At 41.1% G+C, this 27,520-nt stretch overlaps 2 protein-coding genes across 8 annotated transcripts in view; one reads left to right on the forward strand and one right to left on the reverse strand.

The window, feature by feature from the left end:
- Positions 1–533: 533 nt before the first annotated feature.
- fam131aa (family with sequence similarity 131 member Aa) lies at positions 534–9,400 on the forward strand. 4 transcript variants are annotated; one of them, XM_081723215.1, is made up of 6 exons: positions 534–1,146; positions 1,769–1,845; positions 4,042–4,129; positions 4,207–4,441; positions 5,240–5,377; positions 7,524–9,400. In XM_081723215.1, exons 1-6 carry the CDS (start codon positions 1,093–1,095, stop codon positions 7,985–7,987), a joined length of 1,056 nt encoding a protein of 351 aa, XP_081579341.1. In that variant the 5' UTR covers positions 534–1,092; the 3' UTR covers positions 7,988–9,400. The 4 variants fall into 4 exon arrangements, with proteins under 4 accessions (XP_081579341.1, XP_026887245.3, XP_026887239.3 ...); XM_027031444.3 differs by having other exon boundaries at positions 546–1,146; positions 4,256–4,441; XM_027031438.3 differs by lacking the exon at positions 1,769–1,845 and having other exon boundaries at positions 547–1,146; positions 4,256–4,441.
- Positions 9,401–9,546: 146 nt separating this feature from the next.
- clcn2a (chloride channel, voltage-sensitive 2a) overlaps positions 9,547–27,520 on the reverse strand; it is a 35,821-nt gene continuing 17,847 nt past the window's right edge. For 2 of the 4 annotated variants that reach the window (XM_027031421.3, XM_027031430.3), the window contains exons 3-24: positions 25,937–26,068; positions 24,627–24,755; positions 24,332–24,465; positions 23,893–23,970; positions 23,115–23,138; positions 22,536–22,614; positions 22,245–22,370; positions 22,010–22,094; positions 19,461–19,562; positions 19,158–19,242; positions 18,459–18,614; positions 17,312–17,381; positions 16,633–16,743; positions 16,079–16,289; positions 15,814–15,947; positions 14,813–14,991; positions 14,377–14,485; positions 14,224–14,270; positions 12,835–12,873; positions 12,645–12,749; positions 12,235–12,321; positions 9,547–12,065 (exon numbers count right to left, since the gene is read on the reverse strand). In XM_027031421.3, the coding sequence (XP_026887222.3) occupies positions 11,607–12,065; positions 12,235–12,321; positions 12,645–12,749; positions 12,835–12,873; positions 14,224–14,270; positions 14,377–14,485; positions 14,813–14,991; positions 15,814–15,947; positions 16,079–16,289; positions 16,633–16,743; positions 17,312–17,381; positions 18,459–18,614; positions 19,158–19,242; positions 19,461–19,562; positions 22,010–22,094; positions 22,245–22,370; positions 22,536–22,614; positions 23,115–23,138; positions 23,893–23,970; positions 24,332–24,465; positions 24,627–24,755; positions 25,937–26,068 (2,681 nt within the window). In that variant the 3' untranslated portion in view covers positions 9,547–11,606. Of the gene's footprint in view, positions 12,066–12,234; positions 12,322–12,644; positions 12,750–12,834; positions 12,874–14,223; positions 14,271–14,376; positions 14,486–14,812; positions 14,992–15,813; positions 15,948–16,078; positions 16,290–16,632; positions 16,744–17,311; positions 17,382–18,458; positions 18,615–19,157; positions 19,243–19,460; positions 19,563–22,009; positions 22,095–22,244; positions 22,371–22,535; positions 22,615–23,114; positions 23,139–23,892; positions 23,971–24,331; positions 24,466–24,626; positions 24,756–25,936; positions 26,069–27,520 lie in introns of those variants that run through there. The other 2 variants (XM_081723214.1, XM_081723213.1) reach the window with 2 other exon arrangements.

Raw genomic sequence — 27,520 nt, forward strand, 5'->3', positions numbered from 1 at the left:
TGATCATTGTTTTGTGATGGCCATGATGTGCTTTTGTGAATACTTAAGTGTTTCTCAGTCCTCACCCTAGAACAATATTTGGCGTTTTGACACCTTGTTGAAAAGTGATGTTTTAAGGTGACTAGGCGAAGATCGCTGATTTTTTAAGGTTAAGCAACAATACGCTGCTGAGCTTGGTTCAACTATGGGATTCTATGGAATCGCAACTGATCATATACCGTACGTTGGCCTTAAAGGAAAAGCTCTTAAAGGTACTCATTTTGTAAAGTACATCGGGCCGTCTGTGTGGAGAGTAGAGCTCGCGTTCCTTGCTCCCTGTTGTGTATGCAGTTGCCTGCGTTTGTCATCAAATATATTGTAAATACTATTAATCATTCCTTAAAACAATTTGAATGCATTCTTTCTTGAACTCTCATGTTACTGAGCTTTTCGTGGCCTTGAATGCAACCTAAAAGGGGGGGGGGGGGGGGGCGTCGAACCGTCAAGGAATCGTACCACAAAGACGAATGCATCATGAGTCATCACTCTTTACGGCGAGTTGAACATCATTGCAAATAACACTATGCTGATCTCGCTAATACCAGCGAAATTCGTTGACCTATTTTCAGGGATGCTGATTATTCGTGAACTAGACATGTTGCATGTTTTTCTCCTTAAAACCCATTCTGAAAGCTTACAAATGTTGACATGAGCGGGAGCTTTGTAATTTCATGTCGCTGTTGACGCAGCACGTTTAACACAGATGCAGGTCAAAGAGGGTGCTGGATGCGCCCAGTAGTAAGAACTCGTTTACTGATTAAATCGGTGTCGTGGAGTCGGTCAGTATGAAGGATATGTATTACGCTTCCCCTAATTACGCCCCCGTTCTTGAGGTGAAATGGACTCCTATGTCTTTAAGAAACAACGCGCGCACACAGGTGGGTCCTCAAAAGGGTGACGCTGGTAATGGGACTCGGTGAGGGGACATGTTTCGCGCTTTAACGAGACAGAGGCGGTAGCGGAGCTCTGCAATTGTTCTCCTTCCTCATGCTCAAGTCACGGTGGTGTTCTCAGTGCCGGACGCCTCGGGGATTCTTTTTATATTCCTGACTGATGCTTTATCCAAGTGCAATGCTTTTGACTGCATTACCCCAGTTGAATTTAAAGGTACGTTTTGTGGTTCGTCGTTCGCAGGTGCAGTTTCTGAAACATGCGTTTCCCAGCCATCATCGCTGCTGTCGTGATCGTGCTTAAAACAGGTTATCTTCATCAATACCGAGGTCCTGTTTTTGAGTGCATAGTTTATTCGCCATTATGTTGTACCGTTGGTAGAGCGAGTATACGCGACCGTGGTAGCCTGTTGCCAGGATACAGATCTTCATGAGCACTCGCCTGTGGTTGTTCCTGAAAATGATCTTCCCATCAATCTCAAGGCGCTGTGCGTTCCATCTTTTAGATCGCTTGTCGTGCCATGCCAACCCACTTGCGTGCGGTGATTTAACTGACTAGGTCATGTATAACCAATACATCAACTCTATATATGTTTCGCTCCACCTACCCATAGTTTACGGGGTAAATGTGTGGATGTTTCATCTCAATGCACGTCTCGATGTTGACATCACTGTTGACTGCATTTTAGCTTTTTGGTCGTTATAAGGTTAAAGTAGTTTTTAATCTAATATTGTGTGGGCTGATGAGGCGCTGGCGTATTGTTTTGTTTTGTTTTTTTACTTGTGTCAAGCTCTTGAAAATAAATACACCTAATGTATTCAATCTATCACGCGCCAAGGAAACTCTTGGGTTGGAAATAGCCCAATATGTTGGACGTGTGCTTCCGCTTGTTCCTCGCAGTCTTGCATTATTGAAGTAAGTAATTTTTTTTCCCTTTTACTGTAGGATCAGATGTGTTATGGGTTACCTGTTGATATAAAGACCGAACATATTACGTTAATTGCACGAGTTGCTTTGCACTAAGCTTATGTGGCTCTGTCGAAAAATTTTAAAAATCCAGTTCGCTCTTATTTATTGCAATCAACACGTTTCTGAAGAAAAAAAAATGTTTTCAATCATTAATCATATTTCACTTTCTCTTATTCAAACTGCCACAACTGTAGCTCCACTTTGCATCGTCATTGCTTGAAAATACTGTAACGCCTTGCATGTTAATTTGGGTAGGTTCGATTGTCTGCTCTCCAGCTGAAGCAGTTATTTTGTTATTGCGTTATGATTTTGTAGCCTTGTTGGCTCTGTGTGTAGAAACGCAAGACTTTATGTACCATGGTTGTTTTTTGGTTGTACGATCCTTTTTCTGCTGCCTTGCGGTAGACAGCGGCATTTGAAATGGCATAATTCACAACGGCTCTTCAGTTCGCAGGAAACAGGATTGCATTTAACAACCACAGACTTGGAGACATACAGTTCTCTCACTGATTGGATTGTTCTAGAAATCACTAGTTGTTGCTTCTGTTGAGTACTTTTTTTTGGCCTTTTAACAGGAAACCCGCAAAGGCATTATTACTCATTTGTTATTCATTATGAGCAGAGCTGGATTTGCACCAAGTGTAATTGGATTTAGATTTATGGCATAGAATAGATGAATATGCATAGCCTGTTAACACACAGACTACACTCTAATATTCTTAGGACTGTAACTGATTGACCTCATTAAGATCATTCTGACCCAAGCATGTTTAATCTCTTTCTTTGACTGACTGCTAATCCTATGCTTGGTCTAAAACATTTGACCCACATTGCATGGTTAAAGTTGATAGCAACTGATCTCCACAATCTTTGTGTGGGCTTGGTGAGCAGCTTTTTGGTATTGGCCATAGGACCAGTCTCCTTAGGATGTGCACATGCATTTCAGAATATACTTTCTCAGAGGTCATTTTCTAAAACTCAGTATTTACCTAAGAAAATATACTACGTGACTCTTCTCACCCAAAACATATCGGTAATAAAGTGAGCTTTTTAGACCTACTGGCATGTTTCATCAAAGTATGCCATAGCAAAGCTAGCACTGTCAGACGTTTAACCTAAATAACTGATGTTTATAATTAATCGGTGTGAGTAGTTATTGCCAGATTAGATTTTCATTGGCCTACATCTTGCGTTCCATTTGCATGGAATGTCAATAAGGTCATTGGGCCCCAACTGTGCTTAAAGCTTTTTCGTACCGGGGACTTCTAATATTATCTGCAATGAGTGAACTCTGTTTGAACATTATTTGTAGCATATATAGGCCAACTGTCAGGGGATCTGGAATCACCCTGTCATGCCCAATTGAACACCATGTTACACCAAAAGAGATATCTGTAAGAAGATTTGACTATTGATTGTATCACTGGTAGTCCCAATTATGCAGTACCAGTATCAAACCAGAGCTGCCTTAGCAGTCAACCATTGAACACATGACTCATGACTTGGACAATCTCTATTTTATCAGGGCAAGTGAATGGCCAATGATCTTATTAGAGGATTTGGCATCTGTTACAGTGTTAGAGTTTGGATACGCCCATGGCTTTAACATAGTCTACAACACTCTAGCCTGTGACCTCAACACGTAGTAGGCTAATGCAAAGCCTCTTCTATATCTCATAATTTACGCCCCCAACATACTTTAGGCTTTCAGAAACTTGTAGGCAGCATGAGATTTTCACAGGCATTTTGGTGCTGTCCAGATGCTGCAAAACATGAATTAGCATCCTTTGATCAACACAATGCTAGCCAGTTATTTACAAGTGTCACAGGAGTAATGGACATTTCACTATTACACTGCTCTGTTGGAAATGTTAATGATATTGTAATGAAACAAAATTTGATCAAGGTCATTGTTAATTTTACTACTACCTTATAATGAGCTAAAAAAAGACATGTTATTACCAGATGTACCTTTAGAGTCCCTGCTCACTTTATTAAGTATATATTTAACCTTTAGTCACAAACAGGAAAGTCAAATTGCAATTTTAATTCAGTACATTCTTGTTAGTACTGTAAGAATGAGGAACGTGTGCATTTACTGCAAAGGCTGTGAGACTAACATCTCTGTGATTACTTTTTCAGGTTGACGAGCCCATTGACATGCTCCCCAAGTCAAGAAAAGCCCTTAGCATCCAGGAAATTGCTGCTCTGGCCAGATCATCACTTAATGGTAAAGCACTCATTAGGCTGCACTTCACATCCCCTCCACCTCTCAAGCAGCCCTTATTCTCCTGTTCGTTTGTTTAGCTGTTCGTCTGTGATGGGCAGTGGTCCCCCTCCTTGAACTCGATTGCAGGCATCTCACAGGTGGTGAAAGACCATGTGACCAAGCCCACAGCAATGGCCCAGGGCAGAGTTGCTCATCTGATTGAGTGGAAAGGCTGGTCCAAGCCCCTAGACCCGTCGTCCGCTACTTTGCAGTCTCACTTCAACTCGTACTCCCACCTGAGTGAGGGGGAACAGGAAGCCCGGTTCGCAGCAGGTGGGTCTCCGCTCCCCTTCTGGTGTTTCTGCTGTCAATCTCCTGCCGTTCGACATTCACGGCAGGCATGACCTTAAGCACGCCAAGGAAAGCATCAATCACAGGTTCGCACATGCTTTTGCACGGAAAATAATACTGGCTTTAAGCCGGGAACTGTTACAGGATTTTCCTGAATGTCCCTGGATGGTCCTTTTTATGCAGCCTAAATCCACCAATATGTTTAACATGTTTAGCAAATTCACCTTTACAGAATGTGAGAGTATCCTGCATTTCTTTGTATATTTGAACCACCCTGCTCACATACTTTTATGTAATCAACTTCCAGCACCCACCTTTTAAAGGCATGCTGATGGAATGTGTACTTTTAGTCTCAAGCAGATGGCATTCAATAAGATTGCATTGTCACATAGTCAGACCTGCTCCTACATGTCAGTTTGCCTTCTCTTCTCTTCTCCCTTGCGCCTTCCCTTTCTCTCCCTCTCTGTCTCTGACACTGTGTAAGTGTATGTGTGTGTATGTGTGTGAGTGAGACCCTGTCTTCCATAGCTGTGTGTCTGGTTGTTGTCAGCTGACCATAATGCCGTAAATTGGATGTTAGCTCAGGGTGATGAGGAGAACCCAAATCGCACTTGGATAAATCTTTTGCATGCCATCCCTTGCCTTCACCAGTGTCACTGAAACCTGCGAAACACTCTAAATCACATTCTAACGTAAACAAAGGACCTCAGCAAAGCACTTCAAGCTGCAAACATAACCCAGTACTGGTAAGAGAGAATCTGCCTGTGTTTTTTGGTTCAGGGGTAGCTGAGCAGTTTGCCATTGCTGAGGCAAAGCTCCGGGCCTGGAATTCTGTCGATGAAGAGGATGTGGATGAAGACTGTTCTGAAGAGGATCTTCCTCAGAATAACGATTTAACTATTACTAGCCAGAATTCAGGTATGTTCATATAGTGTCTTTCGAAATGTGTATCTGAATGACAATTATATTAACCACCCTATCAATTTATAATATTCAGCCATTTACAAGATTCAGTGGGATTCAGAAATTGCAGCAGTGCTCATCTGCAAGTTGGCATTTAATAGTAAATGGTTAGTTATCACCTCCTTATGTTACAAATATTCATTAGCAATCATGTGAATTATTTACTATTTCATATCAGTATGTAGTACATCAGCAAAAGTGTTCTGGGCTGCTGCTTCTGTGAAAGTGAAAAGAAAAAAAGAAAGTAAACTACTTGATAGCAGTGGCATTCCTTGCATGGGTTTTAGCCCTCACCTGTCTGTGAAGCTCCTTACTGATACATGCTTAATATTTCAGTCGTGCTGTTGAAGTTCTCTAGCTTATGGCCTCTGCACTTGTTTTAATGTACCAACTCTTTGGTGGTTTTCATCTTTAGGGTTTCCATCACTAAGCATTAATATAGCAATCTTCATTTACTTCACTGATGGACAAGGCTCCGGTAGCATTGTATGTTACTAATCTTTTGTTTGCGTTATTGCTCCTTCAAAATTGTAGTGCTTATTTCAGTTCAACTGTCCTATGGCTTGTGCTGTATTTGTATTCATGTTTTTTTAAGTCTTAAACCTAACTGGTGGAAGGTTTCTAAGGATGATGTATTGAGTATGTTCCACATCACTGACATAGGTAGCGTGCTCATATATGTCTCTCTGGTGACAGTGTTCAAATGTTTCTAAAGCTTTCATTTTAAATGTTATTACAGTATTTGAAAGTTCTTGGTCATTGCTGTTAATTTAGTGCAAATTATGGGGAAGAAGACAGGATGTTCTAGCTTTACAGTTTCAGTCTTTTGTAACAGAGTAGCCTCTTATCCTATGACCTAGAGGCTATAAAAGTACCTTGGTGCTGTCAAAAATATCAAGGTGTAGAATATTTAACAGAAACAATATAAGATGTCTTACTTTACTATAACTACTGAGATGTCAACAGTTACAATCCACTACTTGATGGAATCTCTGTGATAATGGTGTACAGTATCCATGTGTTGATAGCACAATTAAAATCTGGTAATGCTGTTTATAAAACATTTAAAATTTATAATTACAGTTTTTACTGTCCCATTTGCTGAAGTCCAGTATAATGTCTCTATTGTGTTTGATGGAAACACTGAGTACCCACTCAACTCTTGTTAATGTATGTGCATCAAATAGGAGCACTGTGTTTGCAGTTTTCATAGATCAACCTAAGACATATCATTTCTGTTTTTGTTTTGTGAGTTCTCCCAACAAAAATTGCTCTCAATCTGTCCTGCACAAACAGCTTGTAAAGAGTGTCTTTCAAATGGTATGAGATTCCAATTATTGAAAACGAGGTGCCTCAAGGGTCTATATTTGGACCTTATTTATAATATGAGCTTTAAACTAAGCAATGTAATTCTATGGATTTTTTTGACAGCATGGCAGTCTATTGACACCACTGAGTCAATAGCATTCACCTTGTACAAGTCAGCAAAGCTCTACATTTTGCAGATGTTTTATTACTTGCATACATAAAAACCCATACTGTCTGGTGGGTTTTGGGTGTCTGCAAATATTGTGGAAGCAAAAATTGCTTTGTATAACCTAAAAAAAAAGTAAAAAAGTAAAAAAGTAGGTTCAACCTGTCTTGGAAAAATGCAACCTCTGAAAAGGAGATTTTGTAATGGGATTGAGAGAAATCATAAAACTGCATCACTGTATAAGGAAGCATGTGAATTTTTCAGAACTCAACAATTTACCATGTCACCTGGGAAAATAGGACCTTCCATAATGCACATGAGGGCAACAGTACACATATGCACTCATACCCTTCACTCTAGACCTCAAGGTTACTGTTTCTCTTCTCCTTTGTGTCTTTCTTCTACATGATTAATTAAATCTTCTTCTATGTGGATCTGTGAAAAACCCTCTGTGTGTCTTTCCTGTTTGTTCATCCCTTCTACCCATGCTCCCATTCTTTCTTCATTCTGCCTTTTCATGCGTTTCTCTTCCTCGTTTGTCCATGCTTTCCTGTCTCCCTCTCTGTTTTTTCTCTTATCCTGTCCTCTCTGTTCTCTAGGTGTTCTGACTCTTTGCTCCTCCCTCAGACGGCGTGTTGTCCACTCAGGAGTGCCCAGCGCCATACCAGGCTGATACTGACAGTGTCCATGTCACGCCCTCCGATAACCCACTCTGCTCAATGGGCACGAACCAGAGCTGTCTGCAGGAACCCTGCATCACCCAGATTAACTGTGATGACAAGGCCAACGCAGAGGGAGCTCCTCCGGGAAAACTACGGCTCCCGACAGAGGAAGCTGACAGAGAGCTTGGTGAGGGCTATAAGCCAAACCGGCATCTTCTTTGGAGCAGGGGAGATTCCTGTTACCACTCCACCTCCTATTCAGAGTCTGGTCTATCTCCAGAAGAAGAGGAGGAGGTGGAGGAAGGAGAGGACAATGTGTTTCAGGAAGTCATCCGTTGGTACAGTGTCTGCAGGAGCATCTCCGATACTTCTGGAGCAGTGTCCTTTGATGATGATGAAGAGGAGGTGGAAGAGGCCTCCAGGCAGTGATGTTCTGCTCTCTCAATGTCTCTTCCTGTCTCTCTTTCCATAATGTCCCTTTAGTGTCTCCTCAGTCATTCAGTCATCTGGAGATGATCATTTTCATCTCAGCGTTTGACCCGCTTTCTCCTTCCTTCTGATCAAGCTCCTCCGTCATCTTCTTGGCCATCCTTCTCACTTTCCTACTCCATGTCCTTTGGATTTGAGTGGAAAATAAAAAGACCGCAGTGTCCTCATTTTATCTGAGGGATCAGATTTGGACAACAGCTACACCAGCCATAGCTGTCTCAGTTGTCCTAGATGCTGTACTTATTGACAGAGGAAGTCATACTATACCCATGCTTTGTAGTCATACACAAAAACGTTGGGACAGTCTCCTGCTATTAAGAAATGGAAGGATGTCACAGTAAAATGTATATTTCTAATATGTTTTGATGTGACAGCTCTGATAAGGAACTAGTTAATGTAACCAATGTTGGTCCGTTTCCTTAGGGAAAAACCTTATTTTGTTTAGCTTTGAATCACCTGGATCTAGAGTCTGGCTGAGCATTGTGGCTATGAATGGAACATGCCCATTACTATGATCACTGTGTGATGTTGTACCTCAAGAATCTATTGCGTCTTGTTTGTCTCTTTTTCTCTCTCTCCCCTTCTCGAATTTGCTTTCCAGCTCCGTAGCAAGAGACTGAAAAATTAGGTCAGCTGCTGAATGAAAAGGTTTTTGTGGCCGTGTGTTCCCATAACCTTGAGAGGCAGCTCTACTGGATGAACATCAACACTTGCATGGAATGCCACAGTAAAGTCCACGCGTGATTCCCAGTCATCTTGGCATTATTCTGACCTTAATAAATGTGGCCTGGTAATGACACTGTGGTTATTTGTGAGGACATTTGATGTGCAACCCTTCTGTCTCTCTTTTTTTCTTTTTTTACCCTTTGTACAAAAACAATCTCATGAATGCATTAAAGCTGAAGAACACATGTTCTGCTGATGATGTATGTTTAAAATTTGCACTATGGCTACTGGTCAGTGATTGAGCTATGACCAATTCTTCACTTTACTAAAGACTTCAATATCTGATAAAGGGAAGTTGAGCGGTAAACTTTAAAGTTGAAATTTAATTTTTTTTTTTTTACTCATGTACAAAACAAATGTTTTCTGAAAAATAATGGCAATTGTTGATTCCATATGCATATATCTTCTATATGTACAGGGCATGTGTGCTAGAGTTATAGACATACATAGTTTTTATAGTCTGTACAGGCGATATTATAGAAAGCATTCTGGGGATGACTTCTGACTTATTGCTTAACTCTACATTGAATGTGCAGTATATTAGCATACAGTATACATGACGGGCTCAATTTAAATAGCTCAAGTGTCAAATGTAAACGTAAAATGCTGAATGGTATCTCAAAATTATTAACCATGTTTCAAAGTGTTATCTGTCCTTGAATAGCATCAGTTTTACATGAATCTGCAATCTAACAGTGATGCAACTGACTGGAACAGCCAAATTAAATGAGGCATGTCCTTGAATTGACAGCACACAGAAACACAAAGCAAGCATTTCTGTGGGGACATGAAAAACGGAAAACTGCTTTGCCAGAAAATTGGAGTATTAGAATTATTGTTCTTGTGAGCTTGCCTTCATTTGTTTAAATCAAGCCCTTGATCTCCATTTCTGCTGCACAAATGGAAACAAAACACAAATGCACATCAAATCATACTCCATCTTACCTATCTGAGGCAAGTTGCACTTTTCCTGAACCACGTTTACAAGCACAGTGACGGTTTCCAACACAACACAACTATTCAGCATTGGCTTGGTGAACAATATGTTTAGTGTATTTTGAGCAAAGTTGCAATTTAGAAGACATAGAAAAGGTCTTTCAAGATGGATTCCCAATGGAGTCCCAGACCTTTCTCAGCTGTCTTGATCCAATGAAGTTACTCCCACCTGTTTTCAGCCATGACGGGCAATTCATACCTTCAATTCAAACCCAGGATTTTATGAAATAATCTTATTTGGCAAGCATTCATTACAAGAATACAATACTGATTATTGCACAGTTGTTTAACATTAAAAAGGCAAAATAAATAAATAAAAGGTTTGCAGCTGAAAATCAATACTAACATTTGGTTTATAATCAAAGTGCATATAAAACAGTGATATGAACTGCACCAAGTAAAACACACTTAGCCTACCACATGGCTAGCACAAAAACCACTCACTCCATGTTAGCAGGACTGAGATGCATTTTGGACAGTGAAGGATAACAGCAGATTTGAATATGGCCAGAGACCTCACTACAGCCTCTACTGTAGCACACTGTACATGAAAAATATAGTACAATTGTGCTAAAATGTAGTTTCAGGTTAGTGATGAGCTTGCATGTTCTGTAATAAGCTGGTTTACTTGAAATATAGCAGCTTTGATTGAACTATCTTTGGGGCTAACAAATGAAAGGACTAATTGTCTTACTTCAAGAAACTGACAAAAAACTTCTGCCTGTAAATAAATGTAAATTGCCTGCTTGTTCTGACTGAAACTGGTGTAATATTGATACCCTTTGGTTTAGGTGTACTGTCTGGGCTGTTTTTCATTTGTGTACATGAACTGCCAATTAACTATAAAGGTGTGTATACATGTCATTAAGAGTTCATTAATTTCTTAGGTGCCAAAAATAATTATTTTCACACAATAAAAATAGCAAGGGTCTTTACCACATACAGGGCCTACCTCTACATGCATATGTTTGTGTGTGTGTGTCTCACTCTTGGGTCGTCAGTATGCACCGATGAGAGTGGCATCAACACCCTCTTTAAATGAATGATTTCTGCACAGTATCCACCTTCATGTGGTTTGTATATTGGTGAGTGTTATTTGCATGCTAATTACAATGTCCTAAAAATTTAGCCCTTGCACTGGGCTCTGATCCTCCTGCTGTGATTGAGAGCACATTTATTTCCACTTTACCTCTCTCTTATTGTGCCATTCTTCATCTCCCTGACCCTCTTAACATCCCACCCCTTTGATCTATCTCAACACCACTCCTCCATTTTGTGTCATTATTTTAATTTCTCATTTATTTTTGTTCCCCACACCCATGCTTTCTATCAGTTCAGGCTATATTTGGAGAGAAATTGTATCTTATTTAGATTAAAAGCGTCCGCTCCAGATGGGTATGTGGGCTAGGCATAGCCGAGTCACAACCTAACACACAAGCATACAGCACTTCACATATATGCCCTTTTACTTACGTAAAGACAGACACACACACACACTCCCTCACTCGTTCTCTCCGTTTCTTTTCTCCCTTCTTATTCCTCTCATAATCCGATATCCATACCAACATGATACGCATGTTAAATACAACTTCACCGATGTGTTTACGGAGACTAATTCATGCTGTGGCACCTATACATTCACACTCCATCTCACTGGGAAATACCAGCACACGCCATAATCAGTGTAGTGGGTCGGATCAGTATGGAGTAGACAGTGTGCTTCATTGCTGATATGCTTTTTCCATAGCTTTCTCACCCTGATTTCACAATGCTGCTTATTACATATGTGGAGTGTGCATTACCAATAAAAATAAACAAATAAATAAACAAACATCTGTCATTCTGGCTGAATCCCAGTTTCTGAAGGGCTACCTTCACATGGTAGTTCCTCATTTTGGGCCAGGCCATGTTCATTGGCTGACTCTGAAAAGTTTTCAAGATGAAGAGTGTGCTCACAATCACAGGGCAGCTCTGATCGGTCCTCTTCTTGGGGTGTGGTGTCGGCATAGGACAGCTGTGATTGGTCCTCTGTATGTAAGGGGCTGTTCTGACTGGACAGCTCAGTGCAGTCCGTCTCATTCACCAGGCTGCCTTCAGACGGCTGCTCCAATTGGTCCCCCAGGTCGGGCATGTTGGGTTCCCGTGGTAACGACAGGCTCCTGTGACGACTCCAGAGCTTGTGGAGCTCGGTAACCTCGGAAACGCTGCTGCTGGTTCCGCTATCACGGAAACTTGCCAGCGGGGGGCGGACCTTCACCCCTGTTACTGTCACAGAGCCTTCAATGGCCTTCCGCAGCTGTAGGCAAAGAAAGAATCAGCAGTCCAACATCTGTCAGATACCACAGGACATATGCATTCTGTATGCATCAATGCAAAGTTAATGCAGCATCAGTTGGCTACAAAGTACTTGAAATGGAAATGAGCATTTTTGTTATGTGAAGTGCTAATAGTAAAACTAAATGTACCTCTTTCAGAGAGACGACGCCGACAAGCCTTCCTGTGCTTGTGACATAAGCGTGATCCAGACCCAGCAACGAGAAAATAGTGTGTGTCTGATTAATCACACAGGGAAAGCACAGTTAGGAGATCTGTAAAACCCTGTCATATCAAAGAGAAACTCTGTAAACTGATACAGATTGTTTTTTAATTGAACACAAAAAAAATATAGTATTTTTACAGTGTGAATTCAGTCAATCTATTTTTAACTAACCAGACAACTAACCAAATACTTCTTAGTGCATTTAGGAAAACCCAGTTCAAAGATAAAAGAATCTCTGAAGTGAGTAACAATTTTCCTTGATTACATGCAATCTTTAATGTAACAGTGCAAACCGATTACAAAGGCAGAAGCAAAGGTGGATGCAAGCAAAATTACTTTATGTAAAGATGTGCGCTCCACAAGCTGGAAAGGAGCGGGGTCTATTTTACAGTTGTTGAAATTAACAGCTTCGTCCAATTGCTGCTCCTCCCATTCGGCTATCTGAGGTAAAAAGCAGTCATGTGGGTAACCTGTCCACATTCCGTGTCTCCTGATACACACCCTAGTATTAGTGCAAGAGACCTACCTCTGCTGTTGACATATCATCCTCAACATCAGGAGTATCCTGAAAACAAAAACAGCCCACCTCTAGTCAGACATACATCATATATCTATTAAAAAAAACTCCCAAATGACACTTTTGCCTTTCAAAAATTGCATGCATTTAGCTTATTGTTCACAAGATGGACAACACACACTAGTTCATGGAAGCAGCTAAAGCTTTACTGAACATTAGCAAGCTTTAGCAACACATTAAGCACAGCCTGTACACACGAAGAAGACTAGGTGCATGTACAGCAGCAAAACACAACTAGTAGAGTTAACGGCCTCATTATATCTCCACATTACCAATTTAGTTAGAGATTGAGGTTTCAGGTTCAATTGAATTCAGTTTTCACAGCATGGTTTAAAGGCATCACATCTCCCATTGAGCTTCAGTATGGGACTTAATGACATCCATTTGCAAGATCAGGAACCACCAACACAACCTTTGGACCTCCTCACAAACAGTCTCATCCTTAAGCTATGGCCTGGCATGAATCCCATTAACGACTACTAGTAAACATACCGTGGTATGTGTAAATTCATGAATGAATTCATACTGTGGTATGAACAAGTATCATTTCATGAGTGAGATGATTTGCTGCTCCCTTGTGTGGATGTGGTAAGCCAGGGTGGCAGCACTTCTACAGGACGGAAGAGCAAGCCAGCAGGGCCACTATGCCACAGGAGCCCTGTTGGCTGTGGAAAGGCTTCTGCTCCCTCTGGAGAGTCAGCAGGAGAGCGGAGCTGGTCTCCGTGGCAGTGCCCTTACCGCCATACTTATCTTCACACGCTTGGGCCTCCTGCTCCTCTTAGGAGCCTCGGAGCCAGCGTTGCTCTTCCGGGAAGGAACCGATAGAGAGAAGGGGAGGAGCACACAGCGTTACTGCAACATTAGTGCAAAACGCTCACTACATGTACACAAATGTAACATTAAACAGCCATGACGAGATAGAGGCTGAGCCGCTGACCACCCCTCCCATCCATGGACGAGCACAGAGAGGGGGATTATGGAGCATCAATGAAATGTCAGGACTGTGTTTGTCACAACATTAATGCAAAGTTCCCAAAACACCTGGTCACAGCCTGCCAGAAATCCTATAAGTGATTGGGTAAAAATGTCATAGTCATGTAAGCAGGTAACACCTCCAATTGACCTGTGGATGCTGACAGGAGGGCATTGGTCCAATAAGAAATAGCCTCTGGAACTTTGTAGCAAAGGAAAGAACAATGTCACTATTCAAAAGGAGGATATGTGAAACACTCGAGGAAGGTCCATGTTTGGAAAAAGGAACACCTGGAGAACCTGCAGAGCAACTGGAAGCAAATCACAGGTGTACCATCACCTGCCGCTCTTAAGAGCCCTTCTTACCTCTACCTGCTCCTTCGCAGACTCCCCACTGGATAGACTCGGAGAGCCTACATCAGACAGAGGAAGGGGAGGGGAAAGGGGGCATGGGGTAGAGCCCTTTCAGTAAGAATATAATGGAGTGTGTAGTGTATGAGTAGATTTCTGTGCACATACTATTTAGGGTCTCTGTGTTGCTGATCGCCGACACTGTCTTGAGGGCAGATTTGAGAGGAATCTGGGAGTTGGTCAGAGTGGGGCTATAGGAGGATTCCTCAGTGGAGATCTATAGACACAGTTTGATTATATCTAGACAGCTGGTTTTCAATCAACAGTGCTGCTTACTAACATAGCCTTCAATGAAATCTAATCATTCTAATAATACAGATACATAGGGTAATCTTCACTTAAATGTAATTTATTATATAGTTATCTTAAGAAACCTCAACATGTTTTAAGATCATGTCCAGCTGCTTCATAAGGGTTCCCAAAAAGGCACTCAAAAAAAACATGAGTCTCTTTCAAAAACATCCTTATTTCATCGCCAGTGCAGCGCATTGTACAAGGATCCACACCCTCAAATACACCCACCGCCACTGCCCCAGCCTCTTACCAAGAAGCGAACCCCCCGACTGGCCTTTGGTGAAGAATCCTGGGACAAGGACGGAACGTGGGTGCCGTTGTTCTGGGCACGTTCCCGCAGGAAGTCCAGCCTCCGGGCCTGGCCCAGCTGCTCAGACAGCAGAGACTGGAGCTGGGAACGTTCGATGGAGCCCAGCAGGATCATGGAGTCTGCAGTCAGACAGGAACACGGGCAGGGGACACAGCAGAGAGACCAGAGAGACCAGAGAAAGAGACCAGAGAGAGAGAGCAGTGAGAGACACACAGAGGGAAGGCTGCAGAAGAGGAGGACACAGGGTCGGATGGAGGGGAGGGGTGGAGAAGGTAAAGAATGCATCTGTCACAGGGTGAGTACTAGGGTTTGTGGGATGCTAGTGCCAACTGTGAGCAGTAGATCAACAGGGTTTTAAAAAAGGTGTGTTGAATTAGAAAACTTGTTATCCAGTATATCTAGTCTTTCCAATATCCAGTTAAACTTCCTGTGGCATTTTAATGTTCTAAACACTGCCTAGTACATTCTACTAAGAACACTGGCTAGTATTTACCAACACATTGCAAGTAGTCTTTAAAAAGCATTTTGAGGCCATCAATATTTTCATCAAAGCAGACATACATCCTTATTGTGGGCTAGTAAGTTAGATAGCAAATAAACATGCTGGGGTGAGAATATTAACGTTTCGTAGGAGATATATATTAATGTACATATTCTGATTCAGGAATGTAAATTGTCCACAATGTCAATGCTTGTGCATAAACAGGTGTTCATAAATATAACTTGCATTTAAACGGCCCTTTTGATGGTCTAACAACACCTGTTGGAATTCTGGGAAGATAAATCCAGTCAGCAGTGTATTGAACAATTTTGATTTCTTTTAAATTACAATATTTAAGTTCTGACATACTTGATTTTGGGCTACTAATGGTCTGAAACCCACTAGAAAGGTGGCTAAAATTAGAACCCAAGTATGTGTACTGGAGTGGTAACTGTCTCACCTGTAGACTCCACCAAGGCCAGGGTCTTTAACTGCCCAGTCAGCAGAGACTCCTGCAGGTCCCGGTAAGTGGAAGTCAGTGTGATGTAACGCACATCTCTAACCATGATGTCCTCCACCCGGATATTATACTTCCTACAACCAGACCAGACATTGCAGAACTGTGTACAAAAACGTGTTGCTGCTGAAGGGTGGAATTGATGATGTATACATATGACACAGACAGATGGGCATGCAGACAATGGAGGCCAAAAGAAGCTACTCACTCCTGCCCCCAGCCCAGTTCGGGCAGGTACGGAAGCTTCTGGATTCTGATGATGGAGTCGTAGAGAGAGGGCTGCAGACTCTGGGCCACAGCATTGGCCAGAATGACGGCGATCATCACGGGCAGGATGTGCGAGATCTGCCCAGTCAGCTCAAACACGATGACGGCTGTGGACACTGTGTGAGTCACTGCTCCGGAAAGTGCAGCAGCCCCTGTGGAAGCCACACCAACCACCCCACACCACCCCGCCGCATCCCTGCATCAAATTACAGTATAGTACCTGGAGGTAGCTGCTGGCTATTTGATTTCCTATTGTGCTCATAACAAGTGTTCCAGTCTGCTGCATGAGTTACTGCTGGAGCTGTTTCCATGGGCCAGATCTAATTTGGTTTTTGGGTGGTGCAGCTTAATGAAAAATGTATGACTTTGCACATAAAACTCCTTGCAGGTTCAATTATGTGGGTGTGAGTAAGACACAGTTGCAACAGGGTGAAATTGATGGGTTTTGAGAGAAAAACATTGGTGTACTTTGGGATGCATGAAGATGATTCTCACCAACAACAGCATAGCCACCAGGAACTATGGGATATACAGTGCCATCACTGTGTATTCCTTCAGGGAAGACAGCTGCCATGCTTTCACCAACCAAACGGCCAAATGCAGCACCTGCTCAATCCACACACAAACACACACATTGCAAATGGGATGGAATCATCCTAATATAAAGTCTACCGTTCTTAGTAACCAAAACAGATTAGGCCATAGACTTTCTAAAAGCTTAACACACAAAAGTTACATGAGAGATACTTACATATGGTCACAGGCATGCAGACGATTCTGGAGTCAACAAAGCTGCAGTCGTTTCGCCAAGTAACACACCAGTCAGTTAGTCAAGAGTCTTTAGTCAGTCAGACAGTGATGATGTTTGGCAATGAAGAGCAGAGTGGCGTGAGAAAAGGAGAAACACAAAACATTAAAGCAAACCAAAAATATGAAGACAAAACGGGAACGAATGTGATGAGGATAAGATTTGTTGACTGAAAAACATTTTGTGCACACCTCTGAACAAATCGGCAAAAAAGGTTTGCATGAGAGACACATAATCGGACCATGGCCCCCGTGAAATGGCATAAACACCAAGTCTGGGATCATATACAGATACGGAAGACCGACATGAAAGGCTGGGGTCATGTACCAATAAGGAAGACTAGCATGAAAGACTGGGACCACGTACCAATGAGGAAGACTGGCATGAAAGCTCCACAGGGCACTGGCATGGTTGTAGCAACAGCTGACATCCAGAACTATGGAATAAAGGGGCTTTGTAAACCTGGGTCACCATACACAAGAACATACTCAGATTCCTCTTAAAACGCACTAGTCGGGATGGTAATATTTTATTTACCCCATTATGGGTTAAAGATTTTGGTCCCCATGCAAGGAAAAAGGTTGGCTTTTTTAAACTTCAAGTATATTTTTCATTAACATGGTGTTGCTCAACCACAAGGACCTTTATTTTGAACTTTCTAAAATAACTGGGCTCCCCGGGTGATTACAATCAAGGTATATGGGAGATAAATAATAAACTTTAAAACTGCTAAATATGTGCAGTTTCAGACTGGTATCAATTGTGCAAAATGTGTTTGGTTTATAAATGTCATTATGGCATAAGAAGTTGTTTAACAGAAGTTGGCATTATTTTTATCAGATTATTTCTTATTCTATGGGCAGAGTGAAATGGTTCGAATTTCCATGTAAACCTAGCAGTAACCAGTAGAGACTTTTAGACATCATGGCAGGAAAGGTATGGCATTGACAGGGCATAAAGGCACTTTCCCGTGATGTGGAAACAAAATTAATACAATTCTGTGGCAAGTTCTTTTATTACTGCTAGAGTATCAAAAATGGAGCACACAATCATCAAAAAAAACTTTGAAGCACATACATTTTGATGCAGATACATCCTTAAGATTTTAAGCCTGTGTTTATGTAAAAGGCTCATAATTGTTCTAATGTAGGCTCCAGGGGAGATCCTACTGTTTTATAAAGTTAATCTATACAGTTTCAGTCATCAAAATAAGTGTCTGAGTGTGAGAGACGGCACTCCATTTCAGTGAATAATATGCATTCAGTTCATAAGTACCACACGTTTCCTTGAATGGCTTCATAAAACATTTATAACATTATATAACTTGCTTCGTAGTCATCCAAAGCCAATTATGATTGCTTTATGTAGACATCTGGAGGCAGTGTGGATGATCACAGGCAGTTAGGATTTCCTAGCAAATTATGTATGCGTTATGAATCTTTCATAAAAGATATTAAGACAAGGCCTTTAAATTAAATGTTATGCTTTGGCCAAAGTGAGAGAAGGGCCCTACCTTCATCACAATGAAGAGGAGAAGCGTGATGAAGACGCTGACCTGCGGATGCTTCCAGGCCTGGGGCTGGCTCACATACTCAAACTCCTCTGCCACACCTTGCTTGTACCATGTTCGGTTGTCGAAGAGAGCCACTAGTGACTCGTGTTGAGTCAGCTTAAGAGGGAGGCAATACCAATTGCTGGATTTACAGTGTGTCTCTGTGTTATCTAGAGATAATGGGCAATAACCCAGCTGAACAAATGAAGTGTTGACTTTATGTTGACCGCCAAGTGTCTGGTTGTGCAGGGGGGGGCTGGATACACATGGGGCAAATGGTGAGTGGGTCCACTGTTAGGATTCTTAACAGTGACTTTTTTTTTTTTTGAGTTATACCTATATTTGCAAAACAAATGGAAATAATTTGTAAGATTCCAACATATATTTCTTACTGAGGGCAAAAGAAGAGCCATATCTGCCTTTGATACTGACAAGAAATGCTACAGCAAGTGTATCAGTGTCTTTGTGCATCTATTTAAGCATGAGGCACCAACATAGTTTTCAGGAACAGAAGATCAGCTGAGCAATACCCACTCAGTGTTTCCAGGCCTTGGCGTGTCCACATATGGCTAGTACATGCATGCAGATAAATGGCTACAAGTGAGAGGTGGGGTCTCTGAATGGGGCAGACACAGCAAACGCAGCACAAAAGTATCCGACCTGGCCGGCCATGAACTGCCCAAACCCCGGGGGAAAGGTGAGGGTAGAAACAAGAAGAGTGACAAAGGCAGGGTACACCAGCCGTCTGTGGACAGAACATAAAAAGGACCAGGAGGGCATTTACAATTGGATGACATTTCCAACAGGTTTGTATAATTGCATTTATCAAAATTCAAATTAAGATGGATTTCATATTTTGTGGAATAAATCCTTTCCATGAATTATTTATCAGCACCGAAAATACCATAAATTTTCATTTAGCATGTTTGTTTTTTTTGGCATTTTTTCTTTAGTTGAGCTTACTTTTTCAGCAGAAACTTATTGATGGTTTTTTGTTTTCTCATAGACTCCACTATTAGTCTGTTCAGGTAGACAAACAAAGCTCCCCCAAAGCCGCTGGCAATCCTGAGGAACAAACACTGAGATGTCCATTCATGTGTCAAAACTACAGTTAATCTCAGAAATATTTTAATGTTAAATTACAATGCACAATAAATCTGAGTGTCTTATACTAGATAAACACTCCACTGTGAACAGACAAAACAATGAGTATAAAGATATGACAGCATACGTCTACAATTGTAAAAAAAAAAAAAATAAAATAAAAATAATAATAAAAAAAAAAAAACACAAAGCATTAATTAAATACACTCAAAATAATGACTATGCAAAATTAAAAAACGAGAGGAAGTCACTTTCAGACATTTCAAAAATAGCACACTAGAGAACTATAGAAAACAGAAAGTGGAAGGTGCCATGAAATACATTTTCTAAAGGCCACCACATTGTAGACTGGTCATTTAAGCAGTCAGCATGTATTAAACTGTACTGACAAGCCATTTCTCTTCTACTTTAGTACATTAATTTTATCCATTAATGGACAAAAAAAATGATATCAGTGCATAATTACACATATACACCACGCCTTTAGAGCTCTGTTTTCACGTTGGACTCATGAAGATTACTGAAGTTGTACACATACAGTGTCATGTAAAAAGTAGGCAACCCCCTTAAAAGTCATCACATTAACCTGGATTACAAATGACAAAAATTGATAGCACAAATATAAGTATTTTATAAGACTGATCCTCAAAATGTAATCAAGCAAATAATTTGTGAAAAATAAATTAACTGAAAAACGCTGTTGGCTTAAGTATTCAAATGTTTGTGTTGTGGAAGCTCCAAGTTTAAATAGGACAAAATTTTCACAATTGGCCACCTGAGAATCAATCACATTTTCAGGATAAAAGGATTTCCATAGAATTTACATTTGTGGCTTTATCTGATGCTTTTATACAAAGCAACTTATAATCATGACTAAATACAACTTGGGAAATTTACAGTTAAGGGTCTTGCTCAGGAGCCCAACAGTGGCAACTTGACAGTGGTGGTGCTTGAACTGGCAACCTTCCAGCTCAAGTACCTTAACCACTGAGCCACTACTGCCACTACCACCACTTGTGAAGGCAAGCTGTGAAAATAAAGAGGATTCTAAGCAAATTAGAGATAATTTACAGAATGGGCTAAAAAGAAAATGCTAAAAACAGGAAAAGGCTAAAAAAACATTTGTACATCTCAGTGAGTAATGTTGGATCAATTGTGAGCAAAGGAAAGCAGTATCATACCACCCAGACACTGCTTAGACCAGGTCAGGTTGTCCCTCAAAACTCAGCATCAGAGCAAGAAGGAGACTTGTAAGATAAAACCACAGAGGAGCCAGCAATTACTCTGAAGGAGGTACAGAGTTCAGTGTCTGAGACTGGAGTGAAGGTACATCAGTCAATTGTATCAAAAGCTCAGCATACAACTGGCCTGTATGGCTAGAAAAAAGCTATTAATGAAAACAAACATCAAAACACATTTCAAGTTTGCCAGAAAGCATCAGAGTGACCCAGCTAAAAGGATAAATGTTAGTTGATAAAGGTTGTTTGGCAAAAATTCAAAATGCTACATATGGCACAAACCTAACACTTTCCTTTCCTCAGTTGGAGATGCTCTTCCTATGTGGGGTTGATAAAACTGGAAGGATGGATGGTGCAAAATACATGAAAATACTGCAAGTCCACCTGCAAAAACTAAAGGTTGGGAGAATGCTTTTAGTAGGATGATGGTCCCCAACAAAAGGTCAAAGCAAGGAGTGGTTGAACAACAAAAAGGTGAACTTTCCAAGTCAAAGTCCAGATCTCAGTCAATGGAGAATCTGTGGCACTATTTGAAAATTACAGTCCACTAGCAACATCCAATCTACCTAAACAACCTTTAGCAAACAACCTCTGCCAGGAAGAATGGGTAAAAATTACTCCCAAACAGTGTGCAAAGCTGGTGAAAACCTAGCTCAACAGAATTAAATCTGTTTTTGCAGCTAAAGGTACTTCTACAAGGTACTAGTGTGAAAGGATCAAGCAACACTCAGTTTTTTTATTATGAAAATACACTATAACAGCATTTTGGTTTGCAATAAATGTACTCACTGGAAAAACTGTATAAAACTAATCTGTAATCCAGATGAAACTGATAATTTTAAGAAGGTTGAATACTTTGGCATGGTATGTTCATTATAGTTAGAAAGCAATTTTTGCTTTTTAGCTGGTAAAGTGATTTAAAATTATGGATCTTGCAGCCAAAGTAGATATACTATCACTAAATGTTCAATTCCATGATTAGGGTTGATATGCAATATTATAAATAAATACTGGAAATATTAAATAGCCCAAAGCTCAAAAATGAATGGTGTGGGCTTTTTTCTTTAATGTGTATGAATATCACAAACAAATGAGGTAAAATGCTGTACTTCTGTGCCATATACAGGCTAATTTATTTATTAAGGAAAGATGGTGGTGCGAGTTGCATACCCAAGCACAGCAAAGGCTGGGAGTTCCTGAAGGTCAAAGGGGAAGTCCAGACGAAAGCGTGTTTTAAAGAGAGCAGTGATCGTCTCTGTGAAAGAGAAAGAGCGAGAGAGCAAAACAGAGAGAGAAAGAGAGAGAGGATGTGGAGGAACGACGAGAGGGTCAGTCGCACTATAATGGGGAAAGAATCACCATAATACTATTTTCAATTCTCTGTCAGTACAGCCATCTATCTCACCCTCATCCTTGTTCCATACTGCCAGCACCCTGAAGATGAAAGCACTGAATGTGGCAGCAAAGAAGCCCCTCCAGTAGTTCCTCACAGCAAAGAACGTGGAGGTCACCTCGATGCTAAATAGCACACCTGCAGCAATGGGTCTATAGTTAATAACGCTATTTCACCCATTCCACAGTACTGGCAATGGCTCTTGGTATACCAGTGATTTACATAAACTCTGATTTAGCTCTGGGTACAATAGTGAAGTTCAGCGTATTGACTGCCTCTATAGAGCCGCAACAATTTTTTTACCTCCAATAGGGGCAGCAAAGCAGCAGCCAACCCCAACCGCACAAGCTGCAGACAGCATCTCGGTATTCCGCAGCTCATTCTGCAAGGACACACACATATATACACACACACACACACACACACACACACACACACACACACACACACACGCTCAAACACAGACACACACTATGCAGAGCTTTCTAAGACAGCATTATGTGAAAACATTAAGCTACCAAACAGGTAATTCAGTTGAACAGAAGGGTATCCTACTTCCACTAACTACAGTTTGGATTTGTGCCTCAGTCACCACAGTCAACGAGAACAAGCTCTTTTCGGTGTGCTGTACCATTAATCTGCATGTTTTCACATTTGAAAACAAAAAGATCATGATGGCAAGCAAATATCTATGCAAAGAAATTGGAAAATAAAACAAAAACTAAAAATAAAAACCACAAATGGGAAATAAGCAAAATAAGAATCTAGCCCCTTATTCAAGGATAAACAGAAGAGTAAGCTAATAAATAAATAAATAAATAATATATACATTTGTCTGGTGACATGGACACATCTGCACAGCATACCTGCACACTGTCTTACCTTGTTTCCCTCAAATGGCTCTTCCTTCAGCAGTAAGTAAAAACAGACAACATAGATACAAATGAGAACCTGAACATCACAGCCTGCCATAACTCACTTGCTCATTCTCCTACAGCCACTGGTGTCTCTTGCACTGGGTTGACTGTTCAACATCATGCACTTTTAAAACATACCAACACACCAAAGTTTTAAACAGTGCTAATGGTGCTAAAACCTCACCAGTAAGTGAGTGAATAATTGACTTGGTTTTCAGCTATAGTTTCATATAAACATGCAATTGATTAATGGGCCCAATTATACTTCATGGGAGATCCATCTAATTATAGCTCTGTGGCAAGTCTTCTGTCAAACTCATTCTGTACAAACAAAATTATCGATCCATCTGGACAGTACCCAGACAGCTGTATGTGTGATGTACAAGGGTCCAGATATTTGAAAGACAAAAATCACTAAAAAGAAAAGCCTCCAGAAGCTCCTATTTTACTAAAGTGAGCTTTCACAGAATTATACCAACCTCTACATTGCCTGTAGACCAGTAGGAACTGATACTTTACAAAAACCCTCTGGTTGGGCTCCATAACCTTTTATTCAGAGCAGTTGATTTTAATGCACTAGTTTGGTTCTGGATAACTAGTTTGGTGGTTGATAAAGGTATTCCAGACTGGAAAGGTTGGAGCATGAACTACAATGCGAGCACCACAGACAGAGTGACGTTACAAAAGGACACTGAAGAAGAAAAAAAAAGTTAATTGTTGATTTATTTGAAAGTGCCTCTCACCATGTAAATTCCCCCAAACAGTGCCATGAATTTGCTGAGCAGTGCAGCGCAAAGACTTGCAACGTGTACAAATGGACCCTGGGTAGAGAGACAGAGAGGTCAGGGGTCACACCACAGAGGGTCTACTGACTCACATGAGTTTACTTTCACAGTGGCTCTCTTCATCTTTTCTGCACTGACTGTCAATGGATTTTCAAAGGGGTACTTCAAATAAAACTAATTCCCTCATGGTCATGGCTATTTCAAAAAGTCTTTTCTAAACAGCCAAGCCAAATGAGAAAGGTGCATTCCATCAAGGTTAAATAGTTTTGAGAGGCAACAGCACATGTTTTAAGAGATTTAAAACCAATTCGGTATTGTATTTATTACCCCTATCGACACCTTTTACCATTGTTCTATATTTCTAACCAAACCTTATCAGCAAGCAAGGCTTCCTCACTTCTTTTCCCAGAGGCATTCCACTGCCCAGGGCACAAGTCAAGCCAATGACTTTGGCCACAAAGGTTTTAAAAGTCAGGTACTCTTTTAGCACCACACCACGAAGGATGGTCTTCATCTCTGGAATCCCAGAACCTGGAGATGATAGGATGGAGGGAAGAAAACAAAAACAAAAGCAATGGGGGAAAAAAGAAAAAAAACCCCAAAACAATCCAATAAGAAGACAATAAAAATAAATAAATTATAATTCCACATACATCCATCTGTATGCATGTGTGTGGTCATGTACGTCTCACCTACTGCTTGGGGTGCAAGTATCTGTGTGAATCCCGCAGAGAAGGTGATAAGAACAACAGGATAGGTGACCCAGGCCAAATACTGCAGCAGCATATTACTGTCCAGACCTCCATACATCCACTTCTGTGCTACAGACACAACCAGACACACAGCACCCCATCATTACTGCCATAAAAGCACCTCCCACACCATCTCTTGAAGTTCCTTAGCAACACCTAGGGTGAAGGAGTCAAAACATGGTCCAGGATTGGTGTTCGATTAATAGATACTAAAAGTTACTCCTCATTTCTCAAACAGTTATCAGCCTCACATAATAGAACTTGGCTATTAATAAAGGTTTTAATGGTCTGAGACTTTAGTGTGTCCAGCAAATGTATATGCTGAGAATGCATTTGCTGTATTTTGTAAAATATAGCTGCTGAATTATTCAGCACAACAACCTGAACCAAATACACTGGGTCTACACACAATTTATTACACATCCATTTATTAGGTACACCTACTCTATACCTTTACTGTAGTCCTATAATCTGTATAATTGTGTCAACCTTTTTTGATCCATTTTATGAGTGATCTGGTTTTGACCAAAGGGCAAGCGTTATATTAATGTTTTACCATACATATATACTGTAAATACTGTTTATGAAACACATATGAATTGAGCATAAACTAACATAAGCATTTATATATGCATACACAAAATATTCAGACATCACCTACAATGTCTGAAAGAGCACAGCAAAAACATGGCACAATGGTACAGAAAACTAGACAAGTTACAATCAGCCAAATTTCTGAGAATGCTGAACTTGCCAAAAAATAAGCGATATCCTATAGGAAGTTATAAATGGGTGTTCATAATAAAATGGCAACTTGGTATATGTAGAGCTACATGCTCTAATTGCATCCTAAAATGGAAATAACTTTTTTTTTTCCATAGAATTTTCCATAAACTATTATATATTTGATACACGGTGTGAACTGGCAAGAGTGACAAGAACATGGGAGATTTAGCTTGTTCCATAAGATGGTACATAAATTTCAGAACCAAAAACACAAATAATGGCAATTTATGTGATCCATAGAGTTGCGGATGCTATTTAACTTGATTTAATGCTTGATTTTGACATAAGAGATACTCCTAAATGAAATGCATTATACTGAGCTATTTTGTAATATACTGTAGAGAGATTAATATCATTATAAAAATCACCTATAATATATTGCACAGCCCCACTGTAGGGGAAGGATACATTCGAGCATTTCAACACCATATTCTTTACTTCTGTCTTCTGTTCCTGCCCCTCACCTTGCTGACAGAAGGCTATGGTGTAGTCCATGATCCAGCTGACCAGTGCCATGAGGAGTCCCAAAAGGATGAGGAAGATCCAGTCTTCACCCACTCTGGAAATCAGGAACCTCTGACAGCGTGAAGTGCACACTGAAGACAGACATTGGGGTCAGAGCTCACCTCAAAGCTACCGTATCCATAATTCTGCTCTCAGGCATCACATTGGCAGTGCGCCACACTGAAAGCTGGTGCAGAGCAGGACAATTAATCAGCAGACAGCAGTAGATAGGTGCACAGTGGCATGTAATGAGCCACACAATTGGGTGGCCTGAGCAGCTGAGAGAAGTAGGAAACAAGAGATTCAAATTAAAAATATTGTTTTGGTGACGGACAGGGCTGTGTGTGTGTGTGTGTGTGTGTGTGTGTGTGTGTGTGTGTAGATAAGCTCCAGATGAACGACAGGGCTGAAAGTGGGGGGGGTCAGGGGTTATCAGTATGTGTGTGACAGAACCAGCTGCCCCGCCAGCCATGGCACCTGCTGGTCTCTTCCTAACACCCCCCCCCCCCCCCCCCCACCCGTCCCCCCAGACACACACACACACACACCCCATTTCACCCACCAAAGCTCTGCTATGACAGAATGACGGATGCTTTCAAGCTCAAAACAGTCCACAAAAGTGGCACGTGATAGAGTGTTTTTACTCTGGAGGGTGTAACATCTTAAAGAGGCAACCTAAAATGTTTATCACTAAAAGCACAGCAAACCTTAGTGTTAAGAGGCGGTATATTTTGACAGCTTTTTTTTTTTTTGTTAGGAGGACACCATAGGAAATGTGCCTAGCCCGGGCTTTCACCAGCGTGGATGCTAGCAACAGCGATGAGCGAGACATGGGGCGGCGCTGCAGCTGACACCCACGGCGTAGAGCGCATGCATAATGTAGCAATGCGCAACATGTCGAAGAGCAGCGGGCTATTTATATCCACAACCCGGTCGGGTGAGGTAGGGGGACAGGGCACTCGTAGGAGGCGTTGAGATGTATTCTCAAAGCCTGACATGACAACTAATGTCAAGAGCTTCTCGCAAGTCTCCTGCATGAGGACAGCTGCCAAGACCACCTCACTGTCCAGAGCTCCGAAACCTTTAGATTCGAAGCACACAGTTTATTAGAGTGAGGATAGTAACACTTAACCGCAAAAGTCCATGAGGGAAAATGTCAGGTTGATCTGACAAGCTGTCGCCAGTATAGTCTGCTCTGATCCTCTTTCGCTAATTACTCGGGGGAAAGGTGTGATGTGGAAAGGTGAAGGGATAGAGAGGAGACAGAGAAAAGGATATGGATGCATAACATGCCTGAGCGGTCAGGGCAGTGTGAAAAAAGTGTGTGGGAGTCAAAGAAATCACACCCCGATGGGAAAAATGCAAAGTTCCAAGGGCAGTACAAGGTATAATAGCAATAAAAATGGAAAAACAAACTTGAAATACATTCACTGTATAAAATCAGTGTGTGACAAATACCACATTTGATAGCAGTTAGAGTTTCAAGCATCTCTAGCCATTTTACACATTGACTTGAATTTTTCTCAGTTTCTCTTGACAGATTT

The sequence above is a fragment of the Electrophorus electricus genome, chromosome 11, assembly GCF_041902795.1.
Source record: "Electrophorus electricus isolate QZ-2024a chromosome 11, ASM4190279v1, whole genome shotgun sequence".
Classification (NCBI taxonomy): Eukaryota; Metazoa; Chordata; class Actinopteri; order Gymnotiformes; family Gymnotidae; genus Electrophorus; species Electrophorus electricus.